Genomic DNA, 27409 nt, shown 5'->3' on the forward strand with positions numbered 1-27409 from the left:
TCAGGTTTTCTTATCCTTCAGGCAAGAGGGAAAGAAGAAACTGTTTTGCTGGCAAATGCTCTTCGATTTTTGCAGCTTTTGTGCTTGCAAGGAAAGGGGGGCGAGCCCAAGGCAGAACGGCTGTCCGTGCTGGGAACTTCAAACTGCCTTGTGCAGGACAAAGTAGGTCTCTCCCACTCTGCTCTAAGTTTTGTTTGATTTAATCTTATCACGAGCTGAATCCGTTTACTGCGAGGACAATAATTGCTTATCAACATTTTAGTTTCTTCTCTTTTTCTCCTCCGAAAAATTATTTACTCAGAGGCTTTTAAAATGGCGCCGAGCAGGCTGGTTTCTCCGGTAATAACGAACACTTTTTGCTAATCCTCACAAGACTTCAAAAGAATTCAAAACAAAAGAGATAGCTTATCAAATGTTTTGGTTTCACAATAGAAGAATTTTACTCCTTCATTAACTTTGTTATTTGGAAGTTAAATGGTGATGAATCTGTTGAACGGTCTTGTTACAATGTTTACTCACTGAAAGTTTTGCCAAGCCTTAAACTTCAAAATAAAAGCCTCTTTACTTAAAGCTGCATATTTAGGTGATAGAGTTTTATTAACTGCAGGCAGACAAATTTTGAAATGGCCTCAAAACCAAATATTAACTTGAAGTCTTCACCCTCTACTTCCAGGGGCACACCCTCAGTGCCTGGCACAAAGCTGCAGCCTCCGCTTCCTACGCCCCCTGCTGGGGATGTGTTAACGAAAGAATTTTTTCTGAGTAATCTAAGCGAGGCTCTTAATGCACAGACAATTAAAATGGAAGATAAATTTAGAGATAATAGAGAGGAGAGAAAAGAGGAAATAAAAGAAATGAAAGAAGAAATTAAAAGTGAAATTAAAAGTGAAATAAAAGGACTTAAACAGGAGTTGTATGAGAAATTTGAGGCTAAGGTTGATAAAATTAGAGACGACATGCTGAGTCTTGTAACTGTATTAACAGAACATATTTCTGGAGTGGAAGATACTCTAGAGGTTCTTAATGATGCCAATGCTAACTTGACATTGAAAACAGAGGTGGTGGAACAAAAAGTGGAAAATGCTGAAAAAGAAATTATTATGATACAGTACCGACAAATGGAGCTTGCATTAAGAGTAAGGGGGCTGCGTGAGGAGAAACAGGAGAACCTGAAACAGATCCTATCGGAAGCTTTTGACCGCCTGATGGGAAGACCAGGGACCAACCAAGGCTGGCAAATTGACAAAGCTTACCGCGTTAACTCCTGGCTGGCAAAGCAGAAGCAGCTTCCTCGAGACATCGTTATATATTTTACTACAAGAGAGTTCAGAAATATGGTACTGCAAGCGTCTTATAACACTAAGCTTCAAATTGGCGGTCAAGACCTGGCTGTTTTGAAAGAGATACCACCTCAAATGTTAAGAGCCAGAAGAGACTACGCTTTTTTGGTCGAAGAACTCAGAAACCGTCAGATACAGTATAGATGGGATGCACCATTCGGCATCATATTTACATTTGATAAGCAAAGGTACCGCCTCAACTCTGTATGGAAAGCCCGAGATTTTTATTATAATATATTGAAGGCCGGACACCCTGCACCATCTGGACCTAGAGAAAGACCACAAGAAGGACAGGATAGACAGCAAACTACACAACCACCAGACAAGATGGAGCATCTCTCTTCTCTAGAAGTGCAAGGTGCTATGGAACCAAGACCTAGCCGCATGACTACTAGACGTATGGAGAAACAAGCTAAGAAGCAACAGTATCAACAATTATCGGCCATCGATCAAGGAACTACAACAACAAATCTGGAAGCAGTGGGAGGAGCTAAACCTAAGGTTAAACAGGCCGTGCAGGAAGCTCTAAAAATGCTTCAACCAACCAAAGATGACAACTAAGATTTTAACATGGAATGTCAACGGACTGAACTCTCCACAGAAGAGGAAGAAAATATTTCATTATCTTAAACAGTTTAAGAACGATGTAATTTGTTTGCAAGAAACTCATATCAAGTCAACTGATCAAAAATATTTGATCAACTCAAAACTTGGTCAACATTTTGCAGCTTCTGCTATGGAAAAGAAGAATGGTATAGTTGTATACTTAAGAAAAGATATGAAAGCTGAATTAATAGAAGCAGATCCCTTCGGAAGATATATTGCTTTAGACTTGATCTTAGAAGGGAAAAAGACATTACTTTTGGGAATTTATGCACCCAATCAACAGCAAGATAGATTCTATAGAAATCTTCATGCTAAATTAGTACAGTGGGACTATAGTTCCTGTATACTATTGGGTGACTGGAATGGAGTGATAGACACTAAGAGAGATAAGAAGATTTCCCGCCTAAATACCAAGATGCGAGCAAAGTTACCCAAATCCTTCTTTGACATTATGGATGATTTTGAATTGAGAGATATCTGGCGAGAAAGAAATGCAGAGGAATATGACTTCACTTTCTTCTCGGACAGGCATCAATCCCTTTCAAGGATTGATTTTATTCTAACCACTAATGATTTGCTTTCTAGGGTCAAGAAAACAAAGATTGCAGCTAGAGTCCTTTCGGACCATAACCCAGTTTGGATGGAGTTGGGAAGGGTAGTGCAGGCAAGAAGGTTTTGGAGACTGAATGAAAATTTATTTAGATATGAAAACTATATTAATGATTGTAAAAAATTACTATCTGAATATTTTGTTTTGAATATGAATAAGGGTACATCTATGGAATTTGTATGGGATGCAAGCAAAGCGTATATGAGAGGAGTTTTGATGAATATAAATAAAACACATAGAAATAAGCAAGGGTTAAAACGAACAGAACTGGAAGAGGAAATTAAGAGAAAAGAGCTGGAGTTAACAAGGAAACCAGACGATACAAAGGTTAAGGAAACTATTAACATATTAAAATCTCAATTTGACATGTTGATCTCTGACCAGGTAGCTACTAATTTATTATATGCAAAACACAATACTTTTTGTAATGCAAACAAACCTGGCAGATGGTTAGCTTATCAGATTAGGAAAAAAAGGAAAACTCGAAATATATCTAAAATGATTTACAGAGGGAAGGAGGTGTTCCAACAGGAAGAGATTCAAAAGGCTTTCTGGGAATTTTTTACAGAACTGTATAAAGGGGATAAAATTAATGGTTTAGACATAGACAAATATTTAGACAAGGAGAAAATACCTTCAGTTAGAGAAGAACACAGGCAAAAATTGAATCAACCAATAACCTCGGGGGAAATCCTGCAGGTAATTAAGCAATTAAAGCCAGGGAAAGCACCAGGTACAGATGGCTTGACAGCGGTTTACTATAAAAACTTACAGTTAGAAATGGTAGAACCTCTTAGAGAATTATTTAATATGATTCAAATGGAAGGTAAAGTCCCTCCATCTTGGAAGACAGCGTTTATATCTTTGATACCCAAAGAAGATCAAGATACTACTCAACCCAAAAATTATAGACCCATTTCATTACTGAATGTAGATTATAAAATTTTTACTAAAATATTAGCAAATAGGTTAATGTTGGTCATTCAACAATTGATACATACGGACCAAACAGGTTTTATACAAGGGAGACAGATGAAAAGTAATGTCAGATTAATTATTAATGCATTAGAATATTTGGGAAAGAACAACCAGATCCCTGCTGCGTTTATATTTTTGGATGCTGAGAAGGCCTTTGATCGAGTTAACTGGCAATTTCTGTTGAAGATATTGCAAAAAATGCAGATAGGAGATAATTTTTTACAGTCAATTAAAGCAATATACCAACAGCAAACAGCACAAATCATAGTCAATGGAAGTTTAACAGACTCTATTCAAATTGGAAAAGGTACAAGACAGGGTTGTCCTTTGTCCCCATTATTGTTTATTATAACTTTGGAAGTATTGTTGAATAAAATACGGGGCTTGGATGGCTTAAAAGGGATCAAGATTAGGCAGCAAGAATATAGAGTCCGCGCTTTTGCGGATGATTTGGTCATAATATTGGAACAACCGCAGGAATCCAGTATGGTTTTAATGAATACGATTAATCAATATGGTCAAGTGTCTGGCTTTAAAATAAACTTAGGAAAAACCAAAACATTAGCTATAAATATGAATATTAAACAAAAGGAAGAATTAGGAGTGATGCTAGGATGTGAGGTAGTTAAAAAAGTCAAATATCTTGGAGTTAACATTTTAACTTCAAATGGGAAGTTATATAAGCATAATTATGAACCACTTTGGCATAGCATACAGACAGAGATGAAAAAATGGGAGAAATTGCACTTATCTTTGCTGGGCAGGATAGCGGCAGTGAAAATGAACATTTTACCAAAATTTTTATTTCTTTTCCAAATGTTACCTATACTTAAAAAAGATGCGAACCTTTTAGAATGGCAGAAGGGTATCAACAAATTTGTGTGGGCAGGAAAGAAGCCGAGGGTAAAGATGAAAATAATGCAAGATGTACGTGAGAGAGGAGGACTGAAACTACCTAATTTAAAACTATATTATGATGCAGTGGTATTATCTGTAATTAGTGATTGGATTCATTTAACCAATGATAGAATACTGAACATTGAGGGACACGATCTGGTATTTGGTTGGCACGCTTACCTGTTATTCAACAAAAAATTGGATAAGAACTTTAAAAGTCATATTTTAAGAAATGCTTTATTGCGGGTTTGGAAGAAATACCAATATAAATTAAATGACAAGATACCCATGTGGGCAATTCCTAGACATGCAATTGAAAATATGAATACAGCACAAAAACAGGACAGATTTACTTACAGACAGCTTCTTACCTCGGAAAGGGGGGTATTACAATTAAAATCTTTAGAGGTATTAAAAGAGGAGAAGGTAATTCAAACATGGTTCCAGTATGGGCAATTACAGGCTAGGTGGAAAATAGATCAAAAAATTGGTTTTATTCAAGTTGAGGATAATCTGTTTAAACAAATAAGAGATCAAAGCTTAATGCATATAAAGAGGATATATAATGTATTAATACAGATGGATTCGGAAACAGAATTAGTTAAAGATTGTATGATAAAATGGGCTCAAAATATTGAGGAACCAATAATGTTGGATACATGGGAAAGAATTTGGGTAAGAAATGTGAAATTTACACAAGCTCAAAATCTGAGAGAAAATTTTTACAAGATGTTCTACAGATGGCATTTAGATCCTAAAAAGTTGGCTTCTATGTATCCGAATGTACAGCCCAAATGTTGGAGGTGTGGTTCTCTTGATGCTACATATTATCATATATGGTGGACCTGCCAAAAGGTTAAGGCATTTTGGATAAAAATATGGTGGGTCATGCAAAATGTTTTTAAAAGAAGGATAAAGTTTATTCCTCAGTTATTTTTACTAGGTATATGTACTGATTTTACAGTGGTAGAGACTAATTTGATTCTGCACCTGATAACTGCAGCAAGACTGTTGGTGGCGCAATATTGGAAGAAGGAAGACTTGCCTACAATCCAAGAATGGACATTGAAAGTAACAAACTTAGCTGAAATGGCTAAAATATCGGCATATCTCAAAGATCATTCAAATGAGAGATATAAACGAGACTGGAAAAAATGGATTGACTATATACAAAATAAATACGGGACTAAGAAATTCCAGTTAGCCTATGCTTAAGATCAGAAATGATTTAAACTGTTAAAAGTCAGTTCAGTAAGAAGAAGCTAAGTTCAATCTAGAATGTCATTAATTTCTTTATTTCTTTTTTCTCAATAGATTTTAGACTGTGCTAGTTAAAAATCCATACCGTGTACGGGTTCTGGGAAGTCGGGGGGGGGGGAAGGAGGAGGGGGGATGGGGGGGTGGAGGGAGGGAGGGGTATACACAACAAAAAAAAATTGTACTTCAATGTCTTAATGACTGACAAATGATGACATATTTGTGTTTTTTTTTTAAAGAAAAATAAAAAAGTTCTCAAAAAAAAAAAAAAAAAAAAAAAAAGCCATCCTCCTTGCTGCTCTTCCCCAGCTTTAGGCGAAGACAACTGTAGACTGACGTGTAGGTGATATGGAGAAGTAGAAAAAAGGAAAACCAAACAACAGAAAAACAGGGCAGACCTAAACCCATCAAGGCTGAAACCAGACCGGATTTGGGTGGGAGTGACTGCTGTCTCCATCTGCGGTGAGAATGAGCGTATCAGGTAAGTGCCAACACCCATTCTCCACAATTGGTGGAGACAGCAGTCACGTAGGGAAATACCCAAACTAGTCCCTAATTAAGGGAGGGATCAGGTCTCCGTGGAAGTGGAGTCTAAGGAATGGACTTGCTGTAAAACCTCCTTCCAAAGGCCGCTTCAGCCGAAGTAAACCGGTCTATCTTGTAATGACGGATAAAGGAAATAGGAGCCAGCAACCTATGGTGGAAAAGGAGACTTTAGAACCCAGGGAAGCTGGCTGAAAAGAGACTAGCAAGGCTTCAGAATGCCTGAATATAGCTGAACATTTGATATAAATATGTAAATCCTGTGAACATCTAGGGAATGTGATTGTCTGGAATTGTTTTCTCATTTTGCCTCTCATAGTTGAGGCCTACCTATGATGTCAATTACAGGCCTCTCTCATCTTTTTAAGTGGGAGAACTTGCACAATTGGTGGCTGACTAAATACTTTTTGCCCCACTGTATGTATTTGATAATTTCTGTATTTCTGAAAATATCTTTTGCAAGCTCAAGATTTCTGTTTGCTTTTGGAATTGTGTCATTCTCTCCAGCTAACAAATACAGCTACTCTAGCTTGGAAGGTTAATAAAATTAAACATAGATTCACAAAAACGTTTGTTTTCACTTTTCTCTGGTTAGAGATATACTTCAAAGGGACATCTGTATGCTTCCCTTCTTATCACTTTCTATAACCAAGCAGTAAGACCTTGCAGTGCCAAGCCAAAACAATCAGCGAAGAAAAAAAGTGTTCCATTTCCAATACACAAACTCCAAAACACAAACCCTTCAGCCTCCGAGCAGCAGTATTACCATTGCAAATTTCCTTATTTCTTTTGTATCTTTTTTGTATTTTAAGTTAGAAAAAAAGAGTCCAATCCTTAAATGGGTTAGAAGAACACCCACAGCAATGAAAGAGGAAAACTTTAGTCCATAGGTTATAGAGAACAATAAAAGAAAAAATAGGTGAAGAAAACTTAATCCATCCATTTCAAAAGTCTTGCATAAATTCCATCCATGAATATAGCATTTTAAAAGTAAGATAACCACTGTCCAAAACTATTCCAAATTTACTTCTGCCGCTTGATTCCTCTGCTCTCCAATTTAAATTAATTTTAAGTTTTTTATAGGCAGTCTTTTTTTTAAACAGTAAAAGTTCCTCATCAGCTAGAAACACTTTCCGTATCCTTCTGTTTTGGAGCCGCCCTGATTTTGTCAGCCTTGGCTGGATTTTTTGTCACCTGTTTGTGGAACTTCTCTTAGATCGATCAGGGACTTTGCGATGTCCCTGAGGTCAGCAAGAAGTATTCTTCCTGGTCACCGTCACTTCGGGATGGTTTAGGTCTGATTGGACCACCCATCGGCAAAAGTATCGGCTGCGGTCTGGGAGCATCGAGACCGCATGTCCGTCTCGTCACGACGTTGGTCCTCCTTCAGATAAACTGGCTCTTGAAAGAGAGTCCCTTGAGTCAATACCGGGGAAAGCCACCACCCCAGGGACTTTTTCATGTGTGCAGGAGTGCAAACCTGTTGCAGTGAGCAGCTGATGTTCCTCTTCTGGCATGGTAACAGATACCACTGCAGGCAACGGCTGTGGAGCCGCGCCCATGGCATGATGGAGAAGCAGGACACCATTTCCCCCAAGAGGCGAGACATCTGGAAAAGTTGGGCTCTGCGATATCATCGGATTGTCTTGGTCAGCTCCTGCAGGCTGTTCCGTCGATCTGCTGAACAGAACACTTTGCCCTGCACAGTATCTATTAGAACTCCCAGATGAAGGATGCGAGTGTCTTAGTTTCTTTAAATCCCTGTGGGCCCTGGTGTCTTTATTTGGAATCCTGCTCTGAAGTTGCTTTAGCCAAAGAAGAGCAGATCTGCTAAAAAATGAGGAAAAGTGGAAGCCCTAATAGCTCAGGCAGAGGTCTGGTGACCTTTGAAAAGCGTTTGTTCTAAACGCTTGTCCTCGGGCTTAAGCAAATCCTCAGGAGCACTGGCAGCTGCATTAGGAGAAGGCAGAGCTACCACAGGCAGGTCAATGGCCGAAAGGTCGAGAGCCTTAACTAAGGCAGGCCCTACATTATACAGGGGCTTATCAAGAGAATTAGGAAGAGGACCAGTGCCAGGAGAGGCCCATTGCCTCTGCACCACGTTCATAAAAATTCTAGGCGAAGGAACCACCTCCTTCTCAACCGTGCGTTCTAGGAAAAGAGGATCCTCAGAATCCCCAGTTTCTGAGGCCGCAGGCTTAGGATCCGAGTTAGGCTTAAAGCCAGCAATCTTCTTTGCCTTAAACAGCAAGGATCGGAAAAGCGTAGGTTTGAACAACCCCACAAAGGCTGGTCAGCTGGGCCCTAGATCCTCATCCTCAGAGAGATCAGAATCTCTGGGAGGTTGCTCATCCTCATCTCCTGCTCTGGAAGACCAAGAAGCCGAAGGATCAGCAGTATCCTTACCAGAAGAGTGTTTCTTTTTACTCTTGGATATAGGCCCCTCTGATTTAGATTTAGAGCTGTGGCCATAGGATCCCTTACGTTAGAGGCCTTCAGCTATACCCTTTTCAATTGCTAAAGAGATAATGGCAGCTACATCAGGGGTAATAGCAGGGGTTGCTTCACCCCCCCCAACCCCCCCCCCCCAGACTATTTTAATCTCTCCCCTCTGCCTGGAAGTTGTTAAGGATGGCAGAGGGTAATTTTAGAGTTAATTTAAAAAGTCGAATGAGAAAAAAACAAACTTTGAAGAGAGAGAAGTCACCTACACATCCAGCCAAGAACTCGTTGAGTCTAAAGCTGGGGAAGAGCAGCAAGGAGGATGGCTTTTAATCTGTAGACTCAGCCCTATTGCTTACCGGATGGAGCTAACCCTACGTGATTGCTGTCTCCACCAATTGTGGACAAAGGAGAGGTAAAGAAGAAAGGGAAAAGGAGAGGAAGTAAAGGCGGGGTCGTGAGAGTAGGAGAGAGGGTAGGAAGGGGAATAAGAGAGGAGGAGTGGGGGAGGGAGGGGAAGAAGAAAAGAGAAAGGAGAGGAGGAAGGAGGTAGAGAAGAAGGGAGGTTGGGAGGAAAGGAGACGGAAGAAGAAGTAAGGTTGTTGTAAAATAAGATGGATAGATGGGGTGGAAGGAAAGCGGCCCTGATTGTATTTTTAAACTTTTAAATGAATTGTGATAAACGTTAAAAGATAACACATAAACATTAACAGTACTTATGAGAATGTATATTTGTGAATATGAGAAATAAAATTAAAACTTTTTTAAAAAAATATAACTAAGAAATAAATTTCCTCTTACTTGAAGTGGAGTTTCAACCATTCTTTGAGTTCCACCATCAGGAAGGCTCAACTTCCTTCTATTCTTCCCTACGAGGGAGACAGAATTTATACTGCATAATTCATAACGTTGGAGTTCTATATAGAAGAGAAGGCATAGAGAAGATGAAACAGCTGAGATCTCTCTGGGGAATGGGAGAGCTTTAGATTACCTCCGGTCGTGTCCGTATTTGGAACCCCCTGAGAGATTTCTGGAGATGAACTTGAAGGATGCCTCCTTCCCTCAGGATCTCTGATCTCCACCATGAAGGACTTGAAAAAGTAGGCAGGAAACAAGAATAAATGGACAATTCACATCAAAAAGTGGATTCTTCTTCTGTGAAAACCCCACCAAAGCCCCAGAAGTCTATCAGTGAGGTTGGAAATTAGGAAAGGAACGACTATCACAAATAAAGGAACAAGGTCCTACAAGAATTAAAAGTATCTCCATGTATAATGAATGCCAAAAAACTCTGGTAGGCGTGAATTAAGAATTCAAACCCACTGTTAGATTTAGTGCATTAGATTAGAAGGTCTCTCACCTGCCAGTCAATCCTCTCCTTCTGCTCCAGCACCTGGCTCAGGAGATAACCTTCCACCAGGGCCACCGCCTGGGAGCTGGTCTCTGCTCCACACTCTCGTACCCAGCTCTCAATGTTCAAGGGCAGAAGCATCAAAAACTGTTCCAAAACAACCAGGTCCAGCATCTGTGCTTTTGTATGCTTTTCTGGTCTCAACCATTGACTACAAAAGGAATGGAGTCGGCTGCATAGTCCTCGGGGACCTTCATTCTCTTTGTATTGGAAGCTCCTGAACTTCCAGGGCTGAACTTCTGAAAGGCTGGTTGCCTCCTCCAGTATCTTCTGCCCAGTTCTTGCCCAGATCTCCCCATCGCTCCCAGGCTGAACACCAGGAGGGTCTTTTCCAATTCCCTCACTTCCTAAAGATTGGCTTTTCATTCTTTCTCTGTCTTGTGCAATGCTAAATGGGTCTAGGGAATCTTATGGATCTCCAAACACCTTTGTTTTCATAGTACCATTCATGTAACAATAGTCAGGCAAGTCTTTCAGCCTTCGTGGTCCATTTGTTTGCCTCCAAATGAGTCAGTATAAATGGTGCCCAATTTTTTTTGTCTCCCAGAGGCATATGGTTTCCAATTTCTGTATATGAGATTAAACACAAAATTGTGGATTTTACCCCTGAAGAACAATCAATAGAAAGATATATTTTTCCGAGCTAGTACAGGATTGTACACGTTGAGCACTTAGCCCTTGTGCAAGAATGTGTGTAAATAAATAAATGCATTTTCGATCATTATTTTAATTTCTTTTTTTCTCACAAAGTAGGGCTTGCTTTATAAAAACCTAGATCTGCATTTACCTACAAAGGTTTTACCCAACACACCAAACTCTAATAGGTGAACATTTCATCAAAGTTCACTTTTAAAAAAATGAAATTCAAAAAAGTGACCTGTTTTTGATATTTTCTTTTGAGCTCCCGGGATCCAACCCTATTTTAGTCTCCTGCAGCACATAAGCAAAAGGCGGGCACAATCTCCTGCAGTTCCTCCCTTGCAACCATCTTATTCCCTGCTCCAGATTTGCCCTCCAAGCTCTCCCCATCTCCGACCTCGGAGGTTCCTCCAGGCTATGGAGGGGCGGAGGATTCCCCCGGGACCCTCCCTCCTCTCTGGGGATTTGTTCCTGGGGCAACGCGGCTCGTCCTGAGCACCGTTCCCTCTGCCTGCCATTTGCGTGGAAAGGGGCGGCAGGGGAACATGGGATCCCGGGCTCTCCCACCCCCAGGACTCAGAAGACGGAACCTGCATGGGGACTTGGCTTCTTTCCCTTCCTTCTCTAGCACCAGGAACCCCCTGTTCCCCCCTCCCCTTTTGCACGCGGAGACTCACACACTCAAACCGCCACTTACTCTGCCCACCTGTAGTTCTCCTCCCTTCAAGACTTTCCGGCACCCATTCAAACCTCCTGCGAAGCTCAAAGGGTTAAATAGAGACGTCAGATCCAGTGACGTCACTTCCCTCCCATTCTCCTATGGTAAATCACCTCTGGCGTCCGCCCTCCGGTGGCCGAATGGGGAATCGCACGGCGTCCTGTTCTCGTTTTAGTGGGACACACCTGTCGGATTCCTGTGTGCATGGAAGGTCCTTATGTAAAGGGTGGAAACGGTGCCTTTTCCATCAGGGCCCAGAAAGGAGGAGGTTGTTTCCCCCCCACCCCGATCCATAACCCTTCTTTATCCAATTGCTTCTGACAGAGTTACACCTAAAGTGACCAGATTTTAACATTGGTAAAGAAAGACACCATTGACTGGCTGGTGGGTGGGTGGGGGTGTTTCTTGATTAAAAATTTGGTCTATATGGTCCATGGATCCCTTCAAAGGGAGGGTTTCCAGCCCCTTTCACAAAGGGGAGCCAGTTCCAGAGAAGCAACTCAGAGCCCCTAATATCCTCCCTCAGTTCCCCTCCCCCTCCAGGCCCCGATTGAGCAATGGGGGATTATTGGGGGGTGGGGTCTCCTCCCCAAATTCAGGGGCTCCCCCAGAAGGAACAGAAGCTCCCCTCTTGCCTGACCTTCAAAGCCTCAAATTTGAGATTCAGAAGAAAAAGTGAAGTTTCTTAAGAAGCAAAAATCCTTTTGCTCAAATGCCTTTTTCCTTCTGGGGATTCAGGGCTGAAAATGCCTCACTTTCCCTTTTTCTTTTTTTCTCTCATTCCCCACACCTGGGAAACAGCTAACCCCCCTGGTTTGATTGTCTATGAATTGCTGTTTCAGTTCACTGAGATTTCATGGCTCGGTGTTTTCTGTGGGAATAGGGTCTCTCTCTTCTCTCCCCCTCCCTCTCATTTCTGTTTTTCTCTATTTTTTTCTCACCCTTTCTCTTCTTCCTTTCTATCTTTCTTTCCTTCCCTTTCCCTTTCTTTTTCTTTCTTTCTCATGGAATATGATGGCAAATCCAAAATAAAGTTATTAATTGTAGGAAATTTATAATCTTTTCATAGTGAACTCTTAAGTTGATAGAAGCTGACAAGATTGTACTAACAGCACAATCTTTTTCTTTTGAGTTTGATAATATAATACGTTATCCAAAATTACAAATAATCTTATTTTCAGATGCATTTTTTGGCCATCTGTTATTTTCTTTAAAAAATATCAGACTTGCTTCCAATTTGTGCCTTCTGGCAAACTGCAGTTTTCTTGGCAAGAGATCTAGCTTGCCATTGCTTTCATCATAGGTCTGAGAAAGTTTCTTTCTTTCTTTTTTTCTTTCTTTCCTTCTTTCTTTCCTCTTCCTTTCTTTCCCCCTGATTTGTTTCCCTCTCTTTTCCCTCTCCCATTCTCTCCCTTCAGCTCTCTTTCATTTCTTTCTCCCTCTCCCCCTTCTCCCTCTAATTTGTTTCCCTCTATTTTCCCTCTCTCCCATTCTCTCCTTCCAGCTCTCTTTCATTTCTCTCTCTATCTCTCCCTCATTCTCCTTTTCTCTTTCATCTCTTTCTTGCGCCTGCAAGCAAAATACCCTCCTGGGCCGGGATCAGGGCGGCGGGGACAGCGACTCCTTCCGCTGCCGCCGCTGAGAAGTGAGTAGCTGGCTGCGCTGAGCAGGAGACTCCTCAGCGCCAGACTCCGGTCGGTCCCCTTCGTGTTGGCTCAGGGAAGAGCCGGAGCAGCCGTCTCTGGATGCAGAGAGGGAAGAGCTCCAGAGCCCTGTGCAAGGACAGCCCTGTCCAGCGCAGGAGAACAGGAGCTCTTCCCTCCCTGCACCCAACCAGCTGCTGCTGCTGGTGGTCCCCATTCCCCTCCTTCCTGAGCCAACCCGAAGGGGACCGCGGCTCACGCTGACTTGAATCTGGCGCTGAGGAGTCTCCTGCGCAGCGTGGCTCCCCTGCGTCCCCAGTTACTCCCCTCATTGCGCAGTGGCGACAGCGGGAGGAGAGTCGTTGCCTCCTCCGCCTTGATCCTGGTCCAGGAGGGTATTTCGCTTGCACATGCGCAAGTGATGAGCGCGAGAAAAGGGCTGGAGCTCTTCCCGACACTGAGTTGCCTGCGAAGGACGCGGAATGGCAAAAGCAGGCGAGAGGCTCGTGGCTTCTCGGGATGGAGAGCAGATTGTGGTTTCTTTCCTGAGCAGTCAAAGTCTTCCTTTCATAGAAGCTGTTCCTGCAACACTTGTTTATTGCTATTTTGGCTTTCTAAATCTTTTCTCAACAGCTTTTTAACTAAATTTTTGACTTTCATTATGTGTGTCAACTTATTTTTAATTTTCTAGGTGCTTACATCACACCCAGGATTTATTTTTAACCTTATGGCTTTGTTTTTTTTAACTTTGCAGCAATCATTATAAGACTGAAAGCATTTATATTTTGTTTCTCACATACTTAGTTATTTGTTTCTTCCAGGACCTTTTTCTTAAAGCAGCAGGTATGCAACTCAGATGCAGCTGTTCATGTTTTTTCTACTTTCTTTTCAGATCTATTTTTAATCACTCTTTTTTACATCAGAATGCCAGGAGGCTGACATAAGCTTGCCATACTCCACTCGACCAGGCCAAGCAGATTGTTTCATCTTGTCCCCAGTGTTCTGGGGCATCCCCCTTTGGGGACACAGAAGTTAATTCCCGTGGTTTGGCCTCTAATCAACTATGGTGGATGTCACCCATGTTCCCTCTCTGGCTCCCTGGAAGTATATTCATTTACCTATTTTTACCTATTCAGGAGTGCTGTGGGCCACATCTTAACAGCTAATGAAGAAGAAGAAACCGCTATTTTTCATCTTTTTTCAGCTCTTACTATTTTGGGTCAATTTTTCTCTTTAAAAACTGATAATGGCCCGGCCTATTTTTCATTGGCCTTCTTGAAATTTTGTACAACTTGGAACGTTGTTCTAATTCATGGGCTTCCTTACAATTCCACAGGTCAAGCCATTGTGGAACGTGCTAATTTGTCCTTTAAGGACTGTCTTCACAAATGAATAAAAAAGGAGAGATTCTTGGGTACCCAACAATTTGGCGTACCTCAATTTGGTAACACAACAGGTTAAAAAAGTTTGTTTGCTTCCCCTAGGGGGATGAGGATATGCTGTGCTTGCTTCTACAGGTCTTTGTGGATTCTAGCACGTAGTGTTCATCCAGCTAAGGATGTCGTGGTACCAGTCCCCAAATCCAGTTCCAGAGATGACCAAGGTAACTCTACAGACAGCATAGTGGCCAATATGATTTTGTCGGACCAGCTGTCCAGTGATGTGAAAACCCTGACCACCAAAGCACAAGCAGTACTGCAATAACGACACGTGGAACAAATGCCTGAGAACTTATGCGCTGCCATTTTTGCGGTTTTAACTGCCAATTCCTTAGTCATCATTTGTTTATGTTTGATTGTTAATTGCTTCCCTTTAGTGATGGCTGCTGTCATCTCACCCAAAAACTCAATTGAAGAGAGACTGAAGCAAAAATCTATGGGTGCAGCTAGCTAATATCACACAAACTGATGTCTTTTGCTTATCTGAATCATATGAAATGGAAAATTTGCTTTCTACATGCTTGGTTCCTGTTTGTATCCTGTCTGCAGTAATTCAAAACTTCACTGGTTTGAGTAGATTGCTTATGATCCACCCCCTGATGCAATTGCTTTTTATACTCTGATAATAGCAGTTCCTGACAATACAACATGCACAAAAGTAGTTAATGGTACATCGTCAAGTGAAAAACCTCACTGTTTTCATATTAGTTCACCTGCTTTAAATTGCACAGCTTTTAGGAGATTTCCTTTCACTTTGCTTATGTTTGGCTCTTGCAAGGATGGTTTTTACATATGGTCAAGAAACTTTTAATTATATTCCTGCTAATATTAGGGAAACACAATGTTGTCTTAGCTAGTTAATTCCTGTTTTGCTTTCCAAACAGCAACTTAACTCAAGTAGTTTTCGACGTGGAGTCACGCTAAACAGCATTTGTGACTCTGAGATAGTTTTACTTAATAAAGTAGAATATGTAGCATTGGCTATATTCATAGTGGGTGTGCCGGCGCTTGTTGCTTGCGCTAATTTCAATATTAATGTTGTTGTGGGTAATTTGGTAAAAGTAATTAATGTTACTTTTTTAAGCTATTTTAGTAATTGATGTGTTGTTTCAATCTTTTAGATAAATTACCATCCAGCACCAATTAAATATTTTACACAATTTGGCCTCTGATTTGAAAATTGATATTTTAAGATTTTGTGGAAAAGCTTTTGTGCTTGGTTGGCCACAGGTTTATTGGGAAATGTTATATGTTTTTTAGTTATCATTTGTGCTATTTTGATTGGTGGATGCTGTTTTATTCAATGTCTTCCCTCCCTTTGCAAAATATGTGTATCACAGCTTTTGTCCTAAACTCTCTCCTGCATTGCTTCAGGGTCAAGTATATATGCCATGTATAAACAATTGCAAGTATGTTCCTTTTTCGATTATGATCCTTTTACTAGCCCCTCTTACGATGCCTTGTCTAACAAAACAAAAAAGAGTGAGATGTAGGAATAGAGGAAACGTTACATAAAAACATGTGCAGTAAAATGCCATGATCTCAGTAGCTGGTCACCTTGAATACCTATGAGCTCACCTAATTAGCAGAACCAGATGTGGGAAGAGAGGCAAGGTTACCTACAGACATGCGCATTAAACGGCCATGATCTCAGTGACCAATGACCTCAACTGTTTATTAGAATCAGGTAGTACCAGGAGATATGTGAAGCCTCTACTCTGGCTGGGATGGACTTAGATATTGACAAGCAAAATGTACCAATAAGGTCCTGTTGCTACCCCCGATTTGCTTTGCTTGTTAAAACTGTATAAAAGCCAAATAAACTCTGCGTAAGGCAGACAGACATTTTGGACACCACTGCTGTGATGGATTTCTGAAACCTACAGTCCCCAAATTTGATGAGTTTCCTTCTATTTCCCCCATCTACATTGCTAATAAAGATTTTGGAGAGAACTGCGCCTCAGGGAGAACCCTGAGGCAACCCACTGTTTTCTGTCCTCCCTATAGATGTAGATATAATGTACGTCTACAATATAGATTTAGATGTACACATAGATACAATATAGATGCTGCCATCCATGTATTCTTGTGTGATTAAACTTCATTAATAATGGAGCTTTTTCTTCTTCACTGGGTGTGCAAGCAGATTTTTTTTTTAAATTACAAGGATTAAAAAGATAATTGATGAATTTGTTTTTGAGGAAACCTATACATAAACAATAACTGCTCCATGGCCCTTAACACATGTCTTTATCTCAAGGCATTGTAAAATAAGAACAAGCGAAAATAAAAATCAACAAACTATTCCAGAAACAGTCTACTTAAGAAAACTGCTTAGTTCCCTCCATGTAGACGTAGTATCATTAAGGACTAATCATTGAGTACGGTTTATCAGCCAGTTACAACACCACTGAGTGGTGATGCTGCCTACCCCACATTTTTATTCCCCTTACTGTGTAGGAATCATTTGTGATCTTTGTGTGAATTTCTATGGAGGATCAAAACTCACTTTCCTCCAAAAGAGCCACTCTGAAGGCTCTCTAGAGATTCAAGGAGGCATCAAATATCAGCACTGAAAAAGCAAATTCAAGCAACACGATCCTCTAAAATCCAGACTATTCCCCCACCCAAATACTTCCAAATATTGGAATGTTACTATATTTTTAATACAAAGAGTAAAAGAGCATAATACATGACTAGAAAGTAACAATATCATTGATATTTAATTTTATTTAAATCAGATTTAGACAACTTCTTAATCTCCATCAGACTTTAGAAGAGCAAAGTATGGCCGTAGTGCAGTGGTGGGTTGCAAGAGGTATGCCCCAGTATGGGCACAAGATAGCCTGCCTGGAGCACCAGATACTGTTCCGGTACAGTGCTCCGGAGGGCCCACACGCCTGCCCGAGCTCCTTACCAGTCTTTTAAGTCTTTGGTACTTCTGAGCACATGCACGGCACATACAGTGCCTGTGCGACGCTCCGCTGAGCAGCTGGAGTGTTGCAGAGGCTCATGGAAGTGGTAAGCCACACGTGCGTGCTGGAGGACACATGCGCGAGTCCATGAGAACGCTGCCGGGCCTGTTCCAACCGTACCTGTTGGAATGGGATCCAGAACCCACCACTGCCCTAATGCTTGAAAACATAGAGAGGCTCACGTTGCGATGGCACGATGTGCGATCTTGGTGCTCTGAGATCAAGTCGATATTTCTACCGCTGGACGTTCCATTCGGACCTAAACTGTCCCGCAGAGACAGTGACTGAGAAGGGCAGCTCCTGCTGATCTCAGGGACACAGCCAAGTCCCTGAAAGAGCCAAGAATAGTCTTTATTTCCAGCGACAGAAACACAGCTATTGAAGCTACTGAAGTTGTGACAGCTCTGGTACGGGAAGCAAAAAGAGAAAGGGTGTCGAATTGGTGAGGAAATTTTATTATTAGAAAAAGAGACTACCCCCCCCCCCAAAAAATTTAAGTTACATTAAAATTGAAGACAGAAGGCTGTGAGCAGTGAAATTAATCTACATTAAACTTAGTGTGTTATCCTGTTTCGATTTTTTTTTCATGGGTGGAATTTTTGCAAAGGCTGTTTTTTAAACTGAATGGATTAATATCTTCTTCACTTTTGCTTACACCTATGGATTAAAATTTTGCTTCTTTTTTTATAATACTTGATTGGATTGATTGGATTGCTTTTGATCTTCATTTAAGGGTTTTTTTTCTTTCTTAAACTTGGAATATAAAGAAGATAATAATAAGGATTATAAAGAGGGTTGTAACAACAGGAGGAAAAGCAGATACACTGCCACTTAAGAGGCTGGATACATTGTTTTTTCTTCTTTCTCTTTGATAACTTGAGACTCAAGACTCTTTCAGTTTGTTTACTGAGAGTGATAGTAGGAAGACCACAAGTTGTTTATACAGGTGCTTCTTGGGAGTTCTATCACTAGCTATTGGAGGAAAAACAACATTTTGACTTGAAAGATAATAAATGAATGTGTTTGAAGTTTATTAAAATAGCCTTAAATCCTATAGTGGCAGTGCCTGCAAAATTGGAAGAATGGCGCAGCAAGAAAAAGAAACTGTATCATCGTAATGCTTGAAAACAGATTTTGCACATGCATTTGGGAGTGGAGGCATATCATCATTCTAGGCCCTTAAGAATCCATCATCCTTTCAGCTTTTCTCACGCATTGATGTGCATGTGACATTTGCCTCAGATTATGAGGCCTTTCACTAAATAAGGCTCCATGCTTCTCTATACATAGTACCTGGCTCAGGTCACAGTTCTACGCTGGGAATGCAGCTTTTGAGTCTTTTGGAATTCTTCACATCACAGAGATGGCTCCCCGTCTCATTTGTGGTCAGGAAGATCAAAAGTAGTTTTCGGAAATATTTTTTTAAACTCAAACTTATTTAGTTTGGTCCCACGGATTTGTGATTGGCACATTTCTTACCTCTTGCCATGCAGCTGACGTTGGGATGCCCCACCTCCCGCCAGCCAGCTAGTTTCAGATCTCTGATACACATGCGTGCCTATGCACATTTGTGCATGTCCACGCAAAGGCATGTTTCCATGCAAATATACACACCTTTCAGTTAAGGCATGCAGACGTGTATAGTTTTGCCTAAAAGGTTCGCCATCACTGGCCTACAATCTCTCGGCTGAACTGTTCCAACTTTCCTGAGGATGGAGGAAAGTACTCTAATAAATTGGGTGTCTATTAATGAATCAGAAAGGGTAAGATGAGGAAAAAAAAGGAAATTCAAATCCTTTTGAGTGTGATCACACGGGAAGAAGAAACAAGTGGAGAATAGGAATCTTACTTTTGAAAAGAAATCATACTTAAATGTAAACACCTTCAATAATCCAGATCATAATTAAAATGACACCCATCCATTGTTTTTTTATTTTTGTTAGTAAATTCATATCCCATGGACAGACAATTCCTTTGCAAGCTCAATCACTGTAAATAGGAAAATTCATAAATGTAACTTTATAGAATTTACATATTGTTCCCACCCAAGTGTATCGCTGTATGGGAAATTAGGTCATTTCTCCTCCTCCTGTTTTTCCCCTGTGTGGATCTTCTTATCAAAAGGGCACTGCTTGTAGTGAAGTCCTTTCCACACTCCGTGCATTTAGATGGTTTATCTCCTATGTGGATCCGTTGATGGAATGTAAGATCACTGCTTGCTCTGAAGCTCTTTCCACATTCCATGCATTTCAATGGCCTTTCCCCTGTGTTTGATCCTCTTATGGAAAGTAAGGGCACTGCTTGTATTGAAGCCCTTTCCACACTCCATGCATTTAAATGTCTTTTCTCCTATGTGGATCCTTTGATGGGAAGTAAGATGATGGCTCTGTCTAAAATACTTTCCACACTCCATGCATTTAAATGGCTTCTCCCCTGTATGGATCCTTTTATGGTCAGTAAGATGACTGTGTATTTGGAAGCTCCTTCTGCACTCCATGCATTTAAATGGTTTCTCCCGTGTGGTTCTGTTTATGGAAAATGAAGCCACTAGGGTGGCTGAAGCTTTTTCCACACGCCATGCATTTGAATGGCTTCTCCCCTGTGTGGATCCTTCTTGGTGAAGATTATTACTTATTCTGAAGCTCTTTCAACACTCCATGCATTTAAATCATTTCTCCCATGTGGATTCTCAGATGGTGAGTAAGATGATGGCTCTGGCTAAAAGAATTTCCACACACAATGCATTTAAATGGCCTTTCCCCTGTGTGGATTCTCTTATGGACAGTAAGGGCACTACTTGTACTGAAGTCCTTTCCACATTCCATGCATTTAAATGGCTTCTCCTCTGTGTGGATCCTTTTATGACTAATGAGGCCACTGGGCTGGGTGAAGCTCTTTCCACACTCCATGCATTTGTATGGCTTTTCACCTGTGTGGATGTTTTGATGGAGAGTAAGGTGATTCCTCTGACTAAAAGACTTTCCACACACAATGCATGTGAAAGGCTTCTTTCCTGTGTGGGTCATTTGATGGAGAGTAAGAGAATGATTTACCCTGAAGCTCTTTCCACACTCCATGCATTTATATGGCTTTGCCCCTGTGTGGATACTTTTATGAATAACGAGGCCACTGGATTGGCTGAAGCTCTTTCCACACACCATGCATTTGTATGGTTTCTCCCCTGTGTGGATCCTTTTGTGGAGAATAAGGGCACTGCTTGTAGTGAAGCCCTTTCCACACTCCATGCACTTAAATGATTTCTCCCCTGTGTGGATCCTTTTATGACTAATGAGGCCACTGGACTGTGTGAAGCTCTTTCCACACTCCATGCATTTGTATTTCTTCTCACCTGTGTGGATGCTTTGATGGGATTTCAGGTGATTTCTCTGACTAAAAGACTTTCCACACTCAAAGCATTCAAATGGCTTCTCCCCTGTGTGGGTCCTTCGATGAAGAGTAAGAGAATAGTTTACCTTGAAGCTCTTTCCACATTCCATGCATTTATGTGGTTTCGCCTTGTGGTTGCTTTCTTGAGCAGTCAAAGTCTTTATTTCACAGAAGCTATTTCCATTCTCCAAGCCGTTCTCCAGATTCTCCCAGACGGGAAAACTTTTTTGTGATGTAAGAGACTCATTTTCCTGAGAAAATGGGAAACACCAATTGTAATTTTTTCCATTGTCTTTGAGTATATAATCCCGTTCTTTGGATGTGGCTGGATAGTGTTCATTTACCTCTAATGTGTCTTTGGATAGTTTTACACCTTTCTCCATACATTTCTTCTGTATTTTGCCCCCTTCCTCAAGAAGTTCCTGCATGTGAGCTTCAATGGAAAATGAGCTTTCCTTATTCCAATTACTTGAGGGGTTTGTCTCCTGCCCCTGGAATTCTGTTTGAATTGAAGGCTTCTCAATTACGTCTCCATGCCTGAACCTTTGGAATGATTCTCTGGACTCTTCATGGTCCTTCTCATTATCACCTTCAAGGGCAAAGAGAAATAAACAATACAGCAAGGTTAAAGAAAACGTCCAATCAGTCGGAAGTCATCATTATTGCCTTCTGAAACTTTTCAGACTCTAAGACATAGCATGTTTGATTGCTTACAATGGTGTAAATGATAATTCTCACATTAATGAACCATAAAAATTTAAGAATACCAAACATTCTTTTTCTTTATAATTATCCATAGATACTCAAATATCAACAAGGATCAGCTCTGACCTAATGAAAAATCAGAGGAAGCATCCGAAGATGTATTAGGAGAAAACCTATTTATTGGAAGGGTACTAATTCAGTGGTGAGATTCAAATTTTTCTACTAACAGTTCTGGGGTGTGGCTTGGAGGGGCATGGCCTGGTGGACATGGCAGGGAAAGGTTACTGCAAACTCCCCATTCCCTCCTGATCATCTGGGACTCAGGAGGCAGAGAATAGGTGAGGGGGAACCAGTCAGAGGGGGTATTTACTGGTACTCCAAACTACTCAAAATTTCCGCTACTGGTTCTCCAGAATGGGTCAGAACCTCCGCTTTTTCTTCTTACATAAACTATGTTTCACTTGCATTTTCCCCCCCAAAAAATCACATGATTGAAGGAGGGGAGAAACTAGTGTTCTTCTATGATATGGAATTATCTGGGCCAAAAGAGCTGAAATCTGCGATGGAGTTTAACATTACATCAATGTTAAACATGCCACTGACATGTTTAAATAGAAATAGAAAATACATTGGATGTGAAATGGCACAGGATGCATCTAAAGAGAGCACCATGGATCGATTTCCTTCCTAGGAGCAGGAATACGATGTATTTCTATCTGCTTCCTCTCCAGAGATGACATCAATTTGAGATTTTTTAAATGAGAAACAGTCAGAGGTATCCAACTACAAAAAGTCTTCCTGAAGTTTCTGACTGCAGAGTAGGAAATACCCTTACCAAGAGAGGCCACGTTCCTGTAATTTTCCGTCATGACTTCCCAATGCAGAGCTTTTTGGTCAGGATCCAGCTGAGACCACTCCTCCTCGGAGAAATACACAGTCACCTCCTCAAAGGAGACAAGGCCCTCCTGATGGGGAAAGAGAGTACACAGAAGGCCCAGGAGGAATTGTTAAGAAAAAGGTCCTATCACTTATGAATTCCCAAAGCAAAGCTATGCACTTAGATGAATGGATCAGCTAAGTAGCATTACAGGGTTTATGTGAGAAAACATAGAAAAGGTTTGGGTTGAAGAAATGTTTTGGGTAGTGCCCTGCCACAACATATAACTTTATACTGTTGTTGCTCTCTTGCCCCATCTAGTGGCCAGACAGACAAACACACCCCAAGTATTTTGGAGCCTACTCCACTCATATGCCAATCAGCCTGCCCTCTCAAACCAAGTGCATAATGGGAAGCCAGACTCCTTAAGGTCTTGTGAAAAAATAAAATGGAACCACAACTGATGACCTCTTTCTACCAGTCCACAATAGAAAGCGTCCTCACTCATTGCATTACGGTGTGGTATCCTGGCTTGACAGCCGTGGATAGAGACTTTATAGAGGTTGGTGAGTACAGCAGAAAACATCGTGGGCTAGCCGACATCGCTAGGGCTCCCTGCTTTAGGAGAGCGAAGAAAATCCTCAGGGACGACTCACACCCTGGTCAGCCCTTCTTTCCTCTCCTACCATCAGGTAGGAAGTATGGAAGCATAGGGAGCCACACAAACGGGCTGACGAACAGTTTTTATCCGTGGGCTGTCTGACTCCTGAATGAAAAATAACATTACAACAACAGTATGGGAAAAAGTGAAAGGAAAACACTACTTGGAAATACCAATGTGGCTTTCAACAATGGAAGCCACAATGACACATCCAAATATTAGTAATATGAGAAACATTATTAGATACAAAGATATTTTATCAGAAAGGGGAGAACTAATACAGAAAATAGAACTAGAAAAACAAGGGATTGATATAGGCTGTTTACACAAATGCAAATACAATCAAGATATCAAAATGTTTTCTCCTTGGGAAGCACAGAATTGGATAAGATACTTAGGGGAACACATGAAAAAATGATTAGAAACTATATAGTTATTTACTTAGAATTAAATTAGAGGGAGAAGAAGTAAAAGAAACAATGATAGCATGAGCAAAAAACTTTGGTTACACTACAGAGTTAGAAAAATGGCAACAACTATGGAAAAGGAAGTGTAAACCAACAATGGCAAAGGCATATAAAGAAAATTTGTATAAAATGTTTCATAGATGGCACATGCCACCCGAAAGATTAGAGAGAGAAATTAGAAAGAGGAAGAGAGGAGAAAGGAGAGGGAAAGAAGAAAGGGAAAAGGAGCAGAAGTAAGGGAGGGGTAGTAAGTGTAGGAGAGAGGGTAGGAAGGGGAATAGGAGAGGAGGAGTGGAGGAGGGAGGAGAAGAAGAAAAGGGAAAGGAGAGGAGGAGAGAAGAAGGTAGAGAAGAGAGGAGCTTGAAAGGAAAAGGAGACGGAAGAAGAAGTAGGGTTGTTGTCAAATAAGATGGATAGATGGGGTGGAAAGAAAATGTTGTATTTTTAAACTTTTAAATGAATTGCAATAAATGTTAAAAGATAACACATAAATATTAACAGTACTTATGAGAATGTATATTTGTGAATACGAGAAATAAAAATAAAAGTTATTTTTTAAAAAAAATCTAAGAAACTAATTTCCTCTTACTTGAACTGGAGCTTCAACCATTCTTTCAGTTCCACCATCATAAAGGGTTAACTGCCTTCTATTCTTCCCTACGAGGGAGACAATTTATACTGCATAATTCATAACGTGGGAGTTCTATAGAAGAGAAGGCATAGAGAAGATGAAACAGCTGAGATCCCTCTGGGGAATGGGAGAGCTTTAGATTACCTCCGGTCGTGTCCATATTTGGAACCTCCTGAGAGATTTCTGGAGATGAACTTGAAGGATGCCTCCTTCCCTCAGGATCTCTGATCTCCACCATGAAGGACTTGAAAAAGTAGTCAGGAAACAACAAGAAGAATAAATGGACAATACACATCAAAAAGTGGATTCTTCTTCTGTGAACACCCTCCAAAGCCCCAGAAGTCTATCAGTGAAGCTGGAAATTAGGAAAGGAACGACTATGACAAATAAAAGAACAAGGTCCTACAAGAATTAGAAGTATCTCCATGTATAATGAATGCCAAAGAACTCTGGTAGGCATGAGTTAAGAATTCAAACCCACTGTTAGATTTAGTGCATTAGATTAGAAGGTCTCTCACCTGCCAGTCAATCCTCTCCTCCTGCTCCAGCACCTGGCTCAGGAGATAACCTTCCACCAGGGCCACCGCCTGGGAGCTGGTCTCTGCTCCACACTCTCGTACCCAGCTCTCAATGTTCAAGGGCAGAAGCATCAAAAACTGTTCCAAAACAACCAGGTCCAGCATCTGTGCTTTTGTGTGCTTTTCTGGTCTCAACCATTGACTACAAAAGGAATGGAGTCGGCTGCATAGTCCTCGGGGACCTTCATTCTCTTTGTATTGAAAGCTCCTGAACTTCCAGGGCTGAACTTCTGAAAGGCTGGTTGCCTCCTCCAGTATCTTCTGCCCAGTTCTTGCCCAGATCTCCCCATCGCTCCCAGCCTGAACACCAAGAGGGTCTTTTCCAATTCCCTCACTTCCTAAAGATTGGCTTTTCATTCTTTCTGTCTTGTAGTGCAATGCCAAATGGGTCTAGGGAATCTTATGGATCTCCAAACACCTTTGTTTTCATAGTACCATTCATGTAACAGTAGTCAGGCAAGTCTTTCAGCCTTTGTGGTCCATTTGTTTGCCTCCAAATGAGTCAGTATAAATGGTGCCCAATTTTTTTTTGCCTCCCAGAGAGGTGGTACAAATGGTTTCCAATTTCTGTATATGAGATTAAACACAAAATTGTGGATTTTACCCCTGAAGAACAATTGATGGAAAGATATATTTTTCTGAGCCAGTACAGGATTGTATACGTTGAACAGTTAGCCCTTTTGCAGGAATGTGTGTAAATAAATAAATTTTGGATCATTATTTTAATTTCTTTTTTTCTCACAAAGTAGGGCTTGCTTTATAAAAACCTAGATCTGCATTTACCTACAAAGAAGATTTTACCCAAAACGCCAAACTCTAATAGGTGAACAAATCATTAAGTTCACTTTAAAAAAAATGAAATTCAAAAAAGTGACCTGCTTTTGATGTTTTGCTTTGAACTCCCGGGGATCCAACCCTATTTTACTCCCGTGCAGCACATAAGCAGAAGGCGGGCACAATCTCTTGCAGTTCCTCCCTTGCAACCATCTTCTTATTCTCTGCTCCAGATTTGCCCTCCAGGCTCTCCCCATCTCCGACCTCCAGGCTATTGGGGGTGGAGGATTCCCCCGGGACGCTCCCTCCTCTCTGGGGATTTGTTACTGGAGCGACGCGGCTCGTCCTGAGCACCGATTCCCTCTGCCTGCCACCTGCGTGCAGAGGGGCGGCAGGGGAACATGGGATCCCGAGCTCTCCCACCCCCAGGACTCCGAAGACGGAACCTCCATGGGGACTTGGCTTCTCTCCCTTCCTTCTCTAGCACCAGGAACCCCTGTTCCCCCCTCCCCTTTTGCACGCGGAGACTCACACACTCAAACCGCCACTTACTCTGCCCACCTGTAGTTCTCCTCCCTTCAAGACTTTCCAGCATCCATTCAAACCTCCTGCGAAGCTCAAAGGGTTAAATAGAGACGTCAGATCCAGTGACGTCACTTCCCTCCCATTCTCCTATGGTAAATCACCTCTGGCGTCCGCCCTCCAGTGGCCGAATGGGGAATCGCACGGCATCCGGTTCTCGTTTTAGTGGGACACACCTGGTGGATTCCTGTGTGCATGGAAGGGGCTTATGCAAAGGGTGGAAACGGTGCCTTTTCCATCAGGGCCCAGAAAGGAGGAGGTTGTTTTTCTCCAGATCAATAACCCTTCTTTTTATCCAATTGCTTCTGACAGAGTTACACCCATGTGCCCCCTTTCACTTTTAAGAAGGGTTCCTGTAGAAAGCTACATCCTTTTATTCAGGGAGTGAAGGCACCCAGAAGAAATAGGATTCTTACTCAAGAGATTCAAAATACCCAGTAACATAGTTGGAAGGAATCTTGCGTGTTGTTTAGCTAAATTCCCTGCTCCATCAGAAAACCTCACAGCATCGCAGACTTATGCCTGTCCAATGTCTTCTTGAAAAGTTGCAGTGATAGAACACCAAAAACATCTGGAATCCAGCTGTTCCACTAGTTAATTGTTCTGTCAGGAAATTTCTCTTTGGTTCTAGGCTGGTTATCTGGTAAGTTTTCATCTATTACTTATGTTACCATTGGTCCTTTGGAAAATAGGTTGACATCTCTGTGACAGCCTCTCAAGTATTGGAAGGCTCCTCTTAATATAAATAACCCTCATTCTCCACTCCATTTCGTCAGCTACAGCAGGACCATGTGCTTGAGGGTTCTGCTTCATTAAAATATCTTTCCAATCAGCTGCATGTTTCCAGTGTTTTTCTCCCCATTTGGAACTGAACCAGATAGATATTTCTTCCAATAAGAGGCTGCAGGAAGGAGGAGGAGGAAGAGATATATCTGAAGCGACTCCTCTGTCTTTGGAAAAGTAAGATAAAGAAACCTGGGAGAGATACTAAAGCACAAGCAGGACAAAAAACAAATTTGAAAATTGTTTTTCAAAACCAAAACTCATGGCTCCACAGAAAACCTTTCTTTTTAAAACCCTTGTTTGGAACTTGTCGCTCTGGCTCCTTTTGTGAGAAAGGAATTCTTCATCCTTTCAGCTCTTCCCACAGGTTACCCATTGATATGCAGGTGACAAGTTTCTCAAACCAAGAGGCCTTTGACCGAGTATTGTTCCATGCTTTCCGCATAGTTACTGGCTGCCTCAAGTC

The 27409-nt window shown here is 41.3% G+C and overlaps 2 protein-coding genes and 2 pseudogenes across 5 annotated transcripts in view; all 4 read right to left on the minus strand.

Moving 5' to 3' along the window:
* Window positions 1-12213, minus strand: part of LOC106548772 (uncharacterized) — a 62837-nt gene extending 50624 nt beyond the window's left edge. The window contains exon 1 of one of the 2 annotated variants that reach the window (XM_087708740.1): window positions 11430-12213. The gene's annotated coding sequence lies outside the window, so the exon portion shown is untranslated. Of the gene's footprint in view, window positions 1-11420 lie in introns of both variants that reach the window. The other variant, XM_087708738.1, reaches the window with a different exon arrangement.
* LOC106548619 (uncharacterized) overlaps window positions 1-25952 on the minus strand; it is a 59366-nt gene extending 33414 nt beyond the window's left edge. The window contains 3 exon segments of the mRNA XM_087708752.1: window positions 9475-9542; window positions 24371-24470; window positions 24745-25952. Coding sequence (XP_087564878.1) covers window positions 9475-9542; window positions 24371-24470; window positions 24745-25161 — 585 coding nt within the window. The 5' untranslated portion in view covers window positions 25162-25952.
* LOC148047956 (zinc finger protein 446-like) lies at window positions 9558-10522 on the minus strand (annotated as a pseudogene). The gene is made up of 2 exons (XR_015696099.1): window positions 10034-10522; window positions 9558-9764 (listed from the first exon to the last, which is right to left on the minus strand). The product of XR_015696099.1 is annotated as a zinc finger protein 446-like (transcript).
* On the minus strand, window positions 18688-24373 carry LOC148047957 (uncharacterized; annotated as a pseudogene). The gene is made up of 3 exons (XR_015695869.1): window positions 24185-24373; window positions 22426-22555; window positions 18688-21474 (listed from the first exon to the last, which is right to left on the minus strand). The product of XR_015695869.1 is annotated as an uncharacterized LOC148047957 (transcript).
* Window positions 25953-27409: the final 1457 nt, after the last annotated feature.

Source organism: Thamnophis sirtalis, unplaced genomic scaffold (assembly GCF_051295495.1).
Source record: "Thamnophis sirtalis isolate CommonGarterSnake01/CBP01778 unplaced genomic scaffold, rThaSir2_p1.2 scaffold_3, whole genome shotgun sequence".
In the NCBI taxonomy this organism is placed as follows: domain Eukaryota; kingdom Metazoa; phylum Chordata; class Lepidosauria; order Squamata; family Natricidae; genus Thamnophis; species Thamnophis sirtalis.